Here is a 13,199-nt window from a genome sequence, read left to right as displayed (position 1 = left end):
TTAAACTTTAAACTTCAGCTGGAGAGCATGGTTCACATACATCTAAAGGTTATGACCTGAATTCAGGTCAAATGTAAGGAGGGGGGGGGGGGGGGCTTGGTTGGCAATGTTTGCCTTGGCAATGATGCCTAAATGTGTGTTATATGATTGAAATTAATCACATCTGTGCCTAAAAGGAAGAAAAACTTTCTTCTAATTTATTTTATTTTATATAACTTTATAGTGAGGCTGCTTTAAAAAAAATCAATTAATATAAGGTTATTTTTCTGGCTTTTCTGGGAATTTATTGATAGTGGCTGTGCAGTGTGGAGACAGGAAACAGGGAGACATGCACCAAATGTTCACTCTGCCCAGGAATTGATCAGGGGACTCGCAATCAGGCATTAGAGCCCATGATGTTGCACCCAACCCAACCACCTGGTCACCAGGTACCAGGTGAAGTGTGAATGTCACATTTTGGAAATGTTATACACATACTCTATTTACTGTACATCGTTTGTATGAAATCATCTGTGGACAATAATGGTGCACTGGTGATTGTTTGATATTTTTTACAACATGTAGTACTGTCTGATATTATTAGACATTAATTCATGTTAACCAGTCACTGGTAACAAAGTAGACACTGAAGGTAGAGTTGCATATCATAATATGCAATTCTATATACATTTATATTTTTACCTTTGAATGAGGTTTTTGAGTTGCCTGAGGCTGTGGAACAGCACTGGACCGTAGCTACCTTAACATATTCCACTTGACACTTAATGAGAATCTCAAAATCTTAGAATACATCTTTCTGTTGACAAAGAAAGAAAATGATTTCTGTGATGTTTTTTTACATTATGTGAATGACTTTGATGTCAATGTCTTAGACATTATGACGTTTTTATAAAAAGGTTTTAATTGGTGTACAATGTTGCTCTTTTCTATTAAATGAATTCATTGTTTTAATTGTTTTGTGTGCGTTTTCAAACTAAAACATTTGCATACATACATTATATTACGTCAAAGCTCAGTAAAAATATATGGGTATGTCTCCCCCATCTGGCCGAGACAGTTACTGGAACCAGCCTACACATATCCATAGTACCATAATATACAGCTACATCTCAATGAATTTGAATATTTTGTAAAAGTTCATTTTCTTCTGTAATATAATTCACTTTATGCACAATTCATTGTGCATAAAGTGAAGTATTTAAAACCTTTTTTTTCTTTTATTCTTGATGATTATGGCGTACAGCTCATGAAAATCAAAAAATCCTATCAATATTTTACGAGACCACAAAAAAAAATGTTTTAAACGAGAAATGTTGACCATCTGAAAAGTATATGAATGTATGCAGTCAATACTTGGTCAGGGCTACTTTTCAAACGAATCATTTCATCAATGGGGCGTGGCATGGAGGTGATCAGCCTGTGGCACTGTTGAGGTGTTATGGAAGTCCAGCTTTGTTTGATAACAGCCGTAAATTAATTTGAATTGTTTATGTCTCAAACCTTCCTCTTGACAATACAACCTAGATTCTCTGTGGGGTTCAGGTCAGGCCAGTTGGCTGGTCAGTTAAGCACAGTAATACCATGGTCAGTGCACCAATTACTAGTAGTTTTGGCTCTGTGGCAGGTGCCAAATCGAGCTGAAGCACAATGTACTCTAAAAAGATGGCTGTGTTGAAACCATTGTTAAGTTTTCACTGTCAGTGGACCAACACCATGCCGATAACATGGCCTAAATCATCACTGTGTAGTTTTGGCTCTGTGAGCAGGTGCCAAGTGCTGCTGGAAAAGGAAAATCAGCATCAACATAAAGCTTGTCAATGTACTTAGGCATACAGTGTTGTAAAATATCATAATAGACGGTTGTGTTGAGACTGGTGTTGATCCACTGACAGTGAAAACTTAACCATGGTTTCAACACAGCCATCTTTTTAGAGTACATTGTGCTTCAGTATGTTGACGTGCTTCATGGATATGCTAATTTTCAGCTCGATTTGGCACCTGTCCAGAGCCAAAACTACTAGTAACTGGTGTACTGACCATGGTATTACTGTGCTTAACTGACCATCCAACTGGCCTAACCTGAACCCCAGAGAATCTACGTTGTATTGTCAAGAGGAACGTGTGAGACATGAGACTGAACAATACAAATGAATTTACGGCTGTTATCAAAGCAAACCTGGGCTTCCATAACACTACAACAGTGCCACAGGCTGATCACCTCCATGCCACAACCCATTGATGAAATCATTTGTTCAAAAGTAGCCCAGACCAAGTATTAACTGCATACATTATTACTTTTCAGATGGTCGACATCTCGTAAAATATTCTAATTCATTGATAGGATTTTTTTATTTTCATGAGCTGTATGCCATAATCAAGATAAAAGCAAGGTTTTAAATACTATATTACGGAAGAAAATGAACTTTTACAAAATATTCGAATTCATTGAGATGGAGCTGTATATGGAGACAGTACTGTCAACATCAAGGGGAATTCTATACTGTACATGAGAATGCAGAAACATGGCACATGGTATAAAAATTCTATATAGCAGGTTCAAGGCAATACAACTCAGAGGTCACCTAAAGTTCCAAACCAATATCCTTCCATTTTCTCTTATTTAGAGAAGAGTACTACAATCCACTCCAATTATTGCTTCCAGTTTTTTATTGTTTGTTTGTTTATCAGGTTACAGGGGACAATAATGTTTACCATTGTTATTAAAAAAGTTTCTCTCCAGTCCACAATTTTGGAACTCATCAGCCGCCAGTAAACTGAAATGAACAGGTATTAATAAATACAAAATGAAATTAGTACATTTAAATGAGTATGAATTAAAGGATAGCACAATAACGGCACACATCAAATACAATTAGGTGACTAGTGAATAGTCACATGAACATATTTCGGTGTATATATAATTAAATAGTCCCATTTTTGGCATGTAGAAAATTTGTAAGCATTATGAAAACCAATAAATAAACCCAGTTTAAATCTCAAAGACCTCATAGAATATGGGGCATTTAGAAGTGCTTGTGTGCACCTTTGGGCTGTCCATCTTGTTTTATAGTGATCCTTCAAAGTTCAAACAAAACTACACTGAATAAAACATTGTTTTTCTCAAATCAGAAACAATTTTAAACTCAATTTTTCAAATGTTAAAAAATGTTGCCTTGAGGTGTCAAAAGTTAAAATCAATAACCCATGTAAAAACTTTCAGAGGAACAAACACTCAAATATAATGTGTACGTGTATATATAAGTATCACAGTAAAAATAAATTATGCTATGCTTGCTGCCGTCAAGTACTCAGAGCCTTTCCAACACTAAGGCAAAATAAAAAAAAGAACTGAAATGTACCTTGGATACCAAGACCCCAACCGGCCTTAAAACAAATGTTGCCTTCTTTTATGATACTAATGAGAAAATTCTAACACGTCATATTAAGAACTGATCTCAGAATAACAAATAAAACAGGTAATGGCCAAGACAAATCGATTTGAACAGATCTTTACCTGCTCTGAGCAAGCTCACATAGTATTGCACAAAGATATGTGGTGTGAAAATGATCCATTATATTAATTTCAAACTAATAGTAATTTGAAATCCTCTGCTTTAAGGTTACCGGTACATTACATGAAGACTAAACTTCAGGGGCTACAGATAGACCACAGCAGAGGGGTCAGAACATGAATTACTATAAGACAGATATTTAAATACCATTAATCTTAAATTGCTTAGGGTTGTCCATTAATGACCACATAGCTCCTCAGTATTTTACCGATAACATGCTTAAAACAAGGGCATACATAAAAGTGCCGATAGTATTCATAGAAATACTGTTGAACTGTGGGTCTAAAGGAAACAAGAGTGAAAATACCTTCAAGCATTTTAACACGGCGCTTCGGAGAAATAACATGAAAGAAACATGTTTTACTACTGTGGCTTATATTTAGCATCAATATGACCTTAGGCTTACCTCAACTCTCCAAAGCCGTTTCCTCCCCCTCTAGTTAAGTATTTCAACATACACTTTTATTCAGATGTCAGGACAGCAAAGTCACTTTGCAGGCTTGGCCGTTGGTTGGAATGGTTAACAGCAGCAACTATTATCCATACTGAAACATAAATTCTCCCCCCTGCTCATTTATGTACCAATTACTACTCACTGGCCTGACCACAAAGGGATGACACTCTCCCCATCTTAACTACAGGGGAGGACACCATCTTTCCCCCGCTTACATCATAAAGTTCTCTAGCCATTCAGTGCCGACAGCATAAAACCTTTCCTTGACTTAGGCTGGGTGTTTTGAAGAGAACAAAGGCGCAACCTATTAGGATACTGATCACCCACTGAATCCAAATCATTGACTCAGAGACCCACTTCGGCAACGACAGCATGGGTAGTGTCCATAAAAATGCATAGTGCATCACTCACTACAGTTAAACAAAAATGCAAATGAACTCTAAGTAAATTTAAAACAAAAAACAAAAAAAACAAACCAAACAAAACTTTCAGCAAAACAAAATAAAATTTAATGGTTGTATTTTCAAAGTGAAACAATCAAAACAGAAGAAAATAAAGCAAACCTAACAGAAAAAAAATAAATGTTAAAGGCCATTAATTCTCCTTGAACTTGAGATGAGCACTCAGTTTTTAACTTAAATGATTAGATTCTACACCTGCAGAAAAAGGTTTAAAAAAAAAATGTTTCAAACTAAAATAGGTATTCAAAAAGTAAGTAAGAAAAAGAGCCAGTCTTCATGTTCTTAGCGGTAAATTTTAGTAACTGTTAAAAGGGGGGGGGGGGGGAGAATCTCAAAAAGGGGTAAATTTAGCTTCTCAAAATGTTCACGGTCTGACACATCCAGGCAGAAAATATTATTTTCCCCATGTCTTTGGTCCATCTTCCGTAATATTTAACTTGGGGTGTGCTTTGTCACAGGACTCATTTTTGAGATACGGTTAATTTATACTGTATTTAAAAAAAAAGACCCCTCCACATTGATTACGAAACAACAAAAACACATTTCCAAATCCTGCGCCACCAGGCGAGGGAGGCAACAACATAAGATAACATTGAAAAAGACCGATATTCTTAATAGCCTAAAACAGATTGGTTAAAAGTGCTTTTGCTAGTTGGATTGACATGAGCCATTGTGAGCAGGGTGGTGGGTTTTTCTGATAAATTAAGGCATCTATTTCTACATAGGGTCCAGAGTCCAGGACACAGCACTGTAATCTCAAATTAAAAGAACAAAAGGAAATATTGACCAATGCCTCCAAGCAAAACACTCGTCTCTTGTGATATTTTTTTTCAATAAACAGACGCATCACAAAGAAACTATGAAATGTCTGGCAAATGGGAAGAGGTGTGCAACGCTTTCCCATCTAGTAACTTATTGTCCACTTCCAGCACACTGGCGAAAGCCTATCTCAGGGCACGTACAGGCCTTCATCCCACATCTGGTCCCTATAATGACTATTTCAAATGCAGCACATAAGGACAATATTCTACAGCTTTACAGGAAAATTCGTTCTCAAAGTATGAAATTGGTCACCCCGCCCCATAATTACAACTATATTCAGAGCATTCCCAAGTATGAGTAGTAAGAAAAAGAAAAGACAAGAAAATAAATGAAAATGAGAAGAAAAAAACTGCACCTACAAACGCACTTTTTAGACAAGTACAAAGATGCAAAGAGTTAATTCCGCTTTGAGTGAGAATACACTAAAAACCAATTTGCTATGCCAAACTTTGCCAACTTATACCTCTATTGTCTGCAATGAAAGTCGGCGCATGGTTGTCATTGTGTCCATCTCTCTCCTGCTCATCCAAAGTTGTCCAACTCTATCTCTCTCTCTATTTGTGACCCTTGGTGGTCTTGAAGGACACTTGCAGGATCTTGTCTCCAAGTCGGTAGCCGTTGAGGCTGGCGATGGCCATGGCCGCCTCTTCGTAGTTCGTCATGGTAACGAAGCCAAAGCCCTTGCACTTGTTGGTGTTGAAGTCTCGGATCACCTTGACATTGGTGACTGCACCAAACGGCCCAAACATCTGCCAGAGTATGCCCTCGTCAGCATCCTGGCCCAGGTTGTAGATGAAGATGCACCAGCCTGAGGTGGAGTTTCCTGGCACACTCACCCCACCCATGCCACCCATGTGATCAACACTCATGGGGGAAAATCTGGAAATAAGGAGACATGGGCAAGATTGCAGATATTATTGCGAACGCAGTGAGCCACTTACTATGACAGCAGGGGCTGAGTGTCTGTGTGTGTGTGTGTCACGCTGTGTGGTGTCACGCTGTTACACCACCGGCCCGCCACCAGAGGGCGCAGCTGTGGCACGCACGCACGCACGCACGCACACACACACACACACACAGGGCGCAGCTGTAGCACACACACACACAACCACACACACATGAGCTGCGTTCGCTTCACGCGTTTGCGCGTCTTACTTGTAGCATCTGAATATTACAAACTTACATGTCTATGTAAATCGGCTAGTTGAACAATTTTAAAATGTTTTTCAAAATGATAAATAAAAAAGGGGGCAAAGCAGTTTAGGGATAAGGCACTGACAAAAATAGGGCTCTTATTCATACTCCTATTTTACCGCTGTTTCGGCGCTGTAGTGCCGAAATGATTTCGGCTCGTCAGAAATTTTCAGTAGCACCGAAGAGCCGACTTTAGGACGGTACCCGCTCCCCCGAACCTCAAATGACGTCAAATTGTAGGCTCTAGTAGCGCCGAACCGACTTTTATTCGGCTCTAAAATAGGAGTATGAATCGGCCCTTAGGCTCTAGTGCAGAAAGGCTGTCTGATCCAAGATGATGTAATCTTATAATGCTCTATGAAGTCTTTGAACACGTGTCGTAATTTTCCTTACCGGAACCTCTGTTGCTGGTGGTGCAAAGGTCCTCCAAAGCGGCGAGACTGGTTGTGGTACAGTTGGGAGATGATTTGAGTGCTCTTTGCCTGGTTTGGGTTAGCGGCAAATTTAACTGTGATAGGCTCAGAGGCTCCAGGAGGCTTCTGACCATTCAGGTCTTTGATGGCATCTTCTGCTTCAGCTCGCTTGTCGAAGCGGATAAATGCCACCCCACGGGACAGACCTGAGTGAGAGGAGGCGATATGTGATGGATGAAAGGGATGCTGCCTATTCAACTACAAGCTCTTTAATGTTTTATCCTTCAAAAAGTTTGGATATGCATAGTGATGACAAAATAAATCTAGCGGTGAACAGTTATACATCTTTTATATTATGGACTAATATTGACAACAGTAATAGTAGCACACAAAGTTTGACTCAAATTGCACAAGGGCAGTATATTTTCTAAATCATGTGAAATCAAATATAAGTTCCTAAACATTCCACAAATAGTCAAACCAGGCAGGCAGACAAAAGTAAGACAGAAGAGACATTTCATAGACGAGCTGGTATCCTAGTGGAACCCTTGTTTCTACATTGAGAAATGATCTGACAGTACGGTGCATATAAGACAGCAATACCTTCTTCATTCTCCGGCCCTGCTGTCTTACCCGAAGCCTGGTCGACAAGCACGCGGGAGTTTATTATACGTCCGTAGCGGGCAAACATGTCTTCAACATCTTTCTGGGTCATGGATTTAGGCAGGCCACTGATATACAGGTTGGCGTCCTTTATTGTGTCCGAGCTGGGCCGTGCATAGGACACCTGGCAACAGGAAGCAACACAAGCCTCAGTACACCACTTAATTACACGCACAATAAGGAAAACAGCTTATTGTTATGACTTACATTTATCACAAGCCCCGAAATCACTTTATTATTTTATTTTTTAATAAAGGGGCAACTGGTCTAAGTTTGTTGTTGCTTAGCATTTATGTTACTATCATGTTACTATCATCCAGTGGATAGTTTTTGTTTACAGCAAGCATTTCTTTAAATACTTTTAAGCCTACATAAATGTGATGATAAAAAGGAGAAAAAAACAAAAGGCAGATCAGTCTGTGAATCCCTGATCGAGCTGGTCTAGATGCCAGGGCATGGTCTGTGCAAAATGAGTATGCTCAAAAGTACATAGGAAAATCATAGCAAACAAATTCATAATGAATAAAATGAATTCTGAAAGAATGAAACAAAGCATCAAAACAAAATTGAAATAAAATGTTAAGTAAAATTCTGTAGACTTTGTTATTGTTAAATAAGGCAGTAGGCGAGCTATCAAAGCAGTACCATTTCCTTGGGTTGACATGTACTAGCTAGGTAGCGCACGGCACAGGAGCCACAGGAGTTACATGACATGACATCGTTGGGTTGACAATAGAACACCTTATTGCACGTTACCTTGATAGTTTTGGACTGTAGCCTTAGTCCATTCAGTGTATTGATAGCTCTGTCTGCATCACTAGGGTTAAGATAGTTAACAAATCCGTACCCTAAACTGTGGCCTAGAGAAAAAAAAGGAAAACAATAAAATAACAAAAAAAAGTTGTATAGTTAAAACAAAAAACAAAAAAACAAAAAACTGCATACTGAATAAATAAATAATTCAAACAAAGCAAATCTACACATTTCATGCTAGTCGGTACAAACAAAACAAAGGAGGACTTCAATTAAAGAAGATCGTATTTGTTGGAATAAATACAACAGCAGCCTGTGGGGGTGGTGAATGCAATAAGAGTTTTGACAAAACAAATAACCCAAAAATGAAAATAAATGTGGCATTTCCAATGAAGACACTATGGCTGCAGGAGCCAGAAAGAGAGCTGGCCTGTATATATCATGAAAATTTAAGCCAACATTGAACATGTGTAGCCAAAACAATTAAGAAAATTACAACTGATGATGCCAAACACAACGTGTCAATATTATTAGGCAACAGTGGACCAGATACAAAGTCCACAAGTAACCGAACGAAGGTTTTCAGAGGTTGGGCACAGTGTTGGACCCCCAACTGTGTTGTAGCCATGGTGTCTGATCTTAAGTCCCCTGACATTCAAAACCTACTGTGATAATGAACACCTGTCTGAGTATGTCTGAGTTCTAAGCTTGAACTGTGCAGCAAAGCATACCATGGGATGTTGAGTTAGCAATACCTGCAACTTTGTCCCGAATGAGCTTGGCCGATTCCACCTCACCAATGCTACTGAAGAGACTCCGCAGCTCATCCTGTGTCATGCTCTGAGGCAAGTAGTTCACTATCAAGTTGGTCTTGGCATCTTTCCCCTCGTCCCCTCCCATGTGGTCTTCGTAACCGTTAGACATGTCATACACCTCCTGCACATGGACGAGTAGGAGCACAGTTAGTGGTAGTCATTGCAACTGTTCACTAGTTGGGTGCAGAATTTGCTCAGTGTTCATGAGAACATTAGAATAATCTAAAATGATTATAATCATCCCAGAAAGTGGCCTCCTAGATTACACACATTTACTACTAGCACCAATGATACAAAAACACTGCAAACTTAACTCAGTCGAAAGGTGTCTGGACTCAAAATCCACTCAGTTTAATACATTACTTGCCAACACTCTCAACCCAGCCAAATTTGAATTGCAGCTGTCTACAGTACACTATGATCAACTTGACCAAGTCAAGAAGAACACATTGCTGCACTTCATAGCCCGTCTGTCAATTACACACGTTGCTGACCTCGTTGTCCCAGTCAGTCACCTCAGCTAACCCTTTAACACTACTTTAAAGGACAGCGCTGAATATGGAAACCAAAGCATAAGTGCATTAACATAGCAGGCATGTCCCTGTGGGCAAACATGAACTACATTCAAAATGTTTTCTTCATTCCACCAATAGTACAAAGTAACATACTTTGCTATTCTCAGAGCAGTGAGAAAGCACATCAGTACAAAAACGACAATCCCCAAGTTATACTATGCATACCATGGGAGTACAAGTGAGAACCTAATTTACAGATTGAAACATACACTAGTTGACTATTTTAGGCTGGATTTCTTTTTGTGATTTGCATAAAGCCAATCTGATACTCAAAGATATGTCATTAGTGTAACACTAACGGCGATGCCAAACAATTATGTCCCATAAATGTCAATAGAGCACAGCCGTTTTAGTCTTAATAAAAACACTGAAATAAATATAATCTAGGTCATATTTCAATGTGCTTATGTACACTAGTCTGAAAGGGCCTCGGATGTATCACTCAGTCTTATGATAGCTTTTTCTTGATTGTTTCCTCTGTTTGTGTGTTCTAGTGGACATAGTTGCCGGTGGCTGAAATGGGATCAGGACTGAATGGGGAACTAGTCGTGTGGTGAACCTGACAGAACTCCATTCATGCAATGGAATGGCTGTGATTGGGTATTCCGGTGGGGTAAGACAGATGGGCCTAAGAGGATGAATGAGTCCTGTATTAAAAACAAGTAAACATGGGCCATGTTGGTGGGAAAAAGTCTGTGGGAGGGGATCTCTGATCACCCTCAATGCCTTCCTTTGAAGAAAATGTATATGAAATCAATTAAAAAAAAATCATTACCGAGAATCAGTCTGTACCCTGAAAAGCTATGATCTGAATAGTCAGTCGATACTCAGTCGATGGAGATTGTTTTATCCGTTGTTCGGTACACCATGTGAGAACTGAAGTGGGTCAACATTAAAATACCAAGTTATACACTGCTGACTGACATGTGCAACATGTCTTGAAAACATAAAAAAGGTATTGCATTGTGGATCTGAGCTGACAGGCCCAGGCTGACAATTTTTTATTATACTTTTTTACGGGCATGTCATGTCGTCTACCTTTTGGGAACCCTTGTTCTACCCACTTAGTTATGGTCACCCTCTTCCTGGAAATAAAAACGTCTGAGGCTTTCCGAGGCAATGGTCACCCTGCCTTGATAAACAAGAATTAAATATTTAGATCATGTATATTAAAGCTTCCTGTAGGTAGTCAAGTAATTCTGTCTCGTCTCTACTCACAACTGCAATTCCTGATTTGCTTTCGCTTTGCGTTTCAATATTTGCGTCGTTTCTCTCAATGTGATTTGCTTAATTACTTATGCTTTTGAAGTGCAATCAATCAAGTCTGAAGAAGACCTTGCTAGTTCTAAACGTTGGTTTCTTCTTTTTAAATATTGTTTTGCATCGTGGCTACAAGGGTGCTGCCTTTTTTAACTTCAATCACAGAACTAAACCTGGATGGATCAAATCTATTCAGTAATCAATATGGACACAAGATAAAGTTCTCGAACTCTGCCCGAACTCGACCAGGCCCAACCCAACGTTTTCGGGCCATGCCGGGCCTAAGATTTATGCTAATCAGTAGGGCCGGGCCTCAGTAGGGCCGGCCTCAGGACCTTGGAGGGAAAAGAATAATAATATATATATATATATATATATATATATATATATATATATATATATATATAGCTTCTTTTTTTATAATAAAAATAATAGTTCTGTCCTTGTATTTATTGCTGACTGGAGTTTCACTTTTACTCCGTGTAGAGTTTTCAAATTCTGCCCAAACCAGACCCAACGCTTTAGGGCCGGGCCGAGCCTAAAATCTATGCTAATTAGTAGGGCCGGCCGGGCCTGATCAGTTAGGGCCCAGTTAGTGCCGGGTGTTAATTTTCAGGCCCGTTGAGAACTCAAATACAAGACACCATATCTTAAAAAGACCATAATATGTAACGTTGTTTTTTGTAACAGGGATCTGATACTCACTTTCAAGTACCTAATGTGTCCTCTCCGAACTGCCATGAAGACACTTCACTGCTCCTGAGGCTGAAGGGCAATAAGCATAATTAAATAAATAAAAATGCAGGGCACTTGTGAACAAATGAGCAAGGTTGCTTCTTCAAGGATTAATAACAATAGACCATTTCACAAGCATTTGACAGAACACTCATGCCATGAACTTTGATTCATGATGTAATGCGAAAAATAAAAACAGCAATCAAAATGGGGCCATTCAATCTAATGGGTTGAAAAAGAGACTCAAGATGATTGTTCTTCCAAGTGTAACAGGAGAAATATCCAATTCATGTACAGAAATGTAATAGAAAATGATAAGGACCTATATTCAGTGTTCAGACTTTTTCACTTTTTTGACATTGTTTTTGTCCTGCTGCAGCTACCCAACATCTATCGCAATGTTCCATTCACGTTCTCTATAGGCGTGTAGCAAATGTCTCCTGGGGGCGTTGACTTCCCTAGACTGTGGTAATTGTATCATTTGTAATTCAGTATGTACACAATAGAATGTAACCAAATGGACGCTTATTTGGTTGCATAAACCAATTAACCCAATCAATGAACCCTGTAATGTACACTGCAGTGCGATAGCTGGCCGGCCATCACTGACTTGTAGAGATATGGGGCCTGCACAACGAGCATTGGCCTATATTACCTGGCAAGTCAATTGCACGATTATTCGACATTCCAACTGCAAACGTCACACACACAACGACGCAGAACAACAAACTTACGGTAAACAATAATTCCCGAAATCTCTAAATCTTAAGTTTAAACCGACTGTCTCTGCGGTGTCTAGTGTCCCAGTCATTCACTGAACGCAAGTAATGCTTCTTTTCGTCTTTTGAAAGTGAACGCACCCCATTTTAGAGAACGGCGCTCTCCGTGCAGTTCCTCCCACGCACGCACCACCGACCACCTACGTTACATTCAAACTGGTGACCTTATCAACTCAAGACAAGAATGCTCCTCTGAACCACTATCGAAATGTCCAAATCGCCGAGAGCGTGACAGTAATTTTCATAACTTTCAATAACCATTAACCACCAGGAGAAAAAAAAACAATTGCATTGGTTTGATCTGTCGTCTTTTTAAATCTACAAGGCGCCAAAGCGGCATACACCCGTGGAACGAACAGCTGTCCGTTTTGGTAGTCACAGGATTCGACGTGCCACACATTACTTTGTAACGCGACGACGGTAATGGCTGTGCTGTTAAGGCCTTAGCGGCTAACATTAGCCAGTTAGCCTGCCTTGGCTGCCTATCCTACCAAGGCCTCAAAAAGCAGCATGGCATGAATGTGGCTCATTCGAACGCAGGTGATTAAAAAAACGACTCATGATGACGCTAATATATGACGTTTGTTTACGTTCCAATGCTTACCAGCTTTAAATGTTGGCGTTTCTTCTCGTCTTGTATTTTCTTCTTCTTGGCGGCGGCTACGACATTCACTACTCTCGTGATAAAAAAAAAAAAAAAAAA

The 13,199-nt window shown here is 39.4% G+C and overlaps 1 protein-coding gene across 4 annotated transcripts; it reads right to left on the bottom strand.

Moving 5' to 3' along the window:
* Window positions 1-2,649: 2,649 nt before the first annotated feature.
* elavl1a (ELAV like RNA binding protein 1a) lies at window positions 2,650-13,199 on the bottom strand. 4 transcript variants are annotated; one of them, XM_083792427.1, is made up of 7 exons: window positions 13,101-13,199; window positions 11,688-11,747; window positions 9,088-9,268; window positions 8,336-8,439; window positions 7,520-7,703; window positions 6,897-7,122; window positions 2,650-6,188 (listed from the first exon to the last, which is right to left on the bottom strand). In XM_083792427.1, the coding sequence occupies exons 2-7, from the start codon at window positions 11,721-11,723 to the stop codon at window positions 5,864-5,866; spliced, it is 1,056 nt and encodes a 351-aa protein (XP_083648553.1). In that variant the 5' UTR covers window positions 11,724-11,747; window positions 13,101-13,199; the 3' UTR covers window positions 2,650-5,863. The 4 variants fall into 4 exon arrangements, with proteins under 4 accessions (XP_083648553.1, XP_083648556.1, XP_083648555.1 ...); XM_083792430.1 differs by having other exon boundaries at window positions 7,550-7,703; XM_083792429.1 differs by lacking the exon at window positions 13,101-13,199 and adding an exon at window positions 12,578-12,650.

Source organism: Protomyctophum parallelum (assembly GCF_964188405.1).
Source record: "Protomyctophum parallelum genome assembly, chromosome: 20".
NCBI classification, from domain to species: Eukaryota; Metazoa; Chordata; class Actinopteri; order Myctophiformes; family Myctophidae; genus Protomyctophum; species Protomyctophum parallelum.
This window is presented reverse-complemented; position numbering and strand designations above follow the sequence as displayed.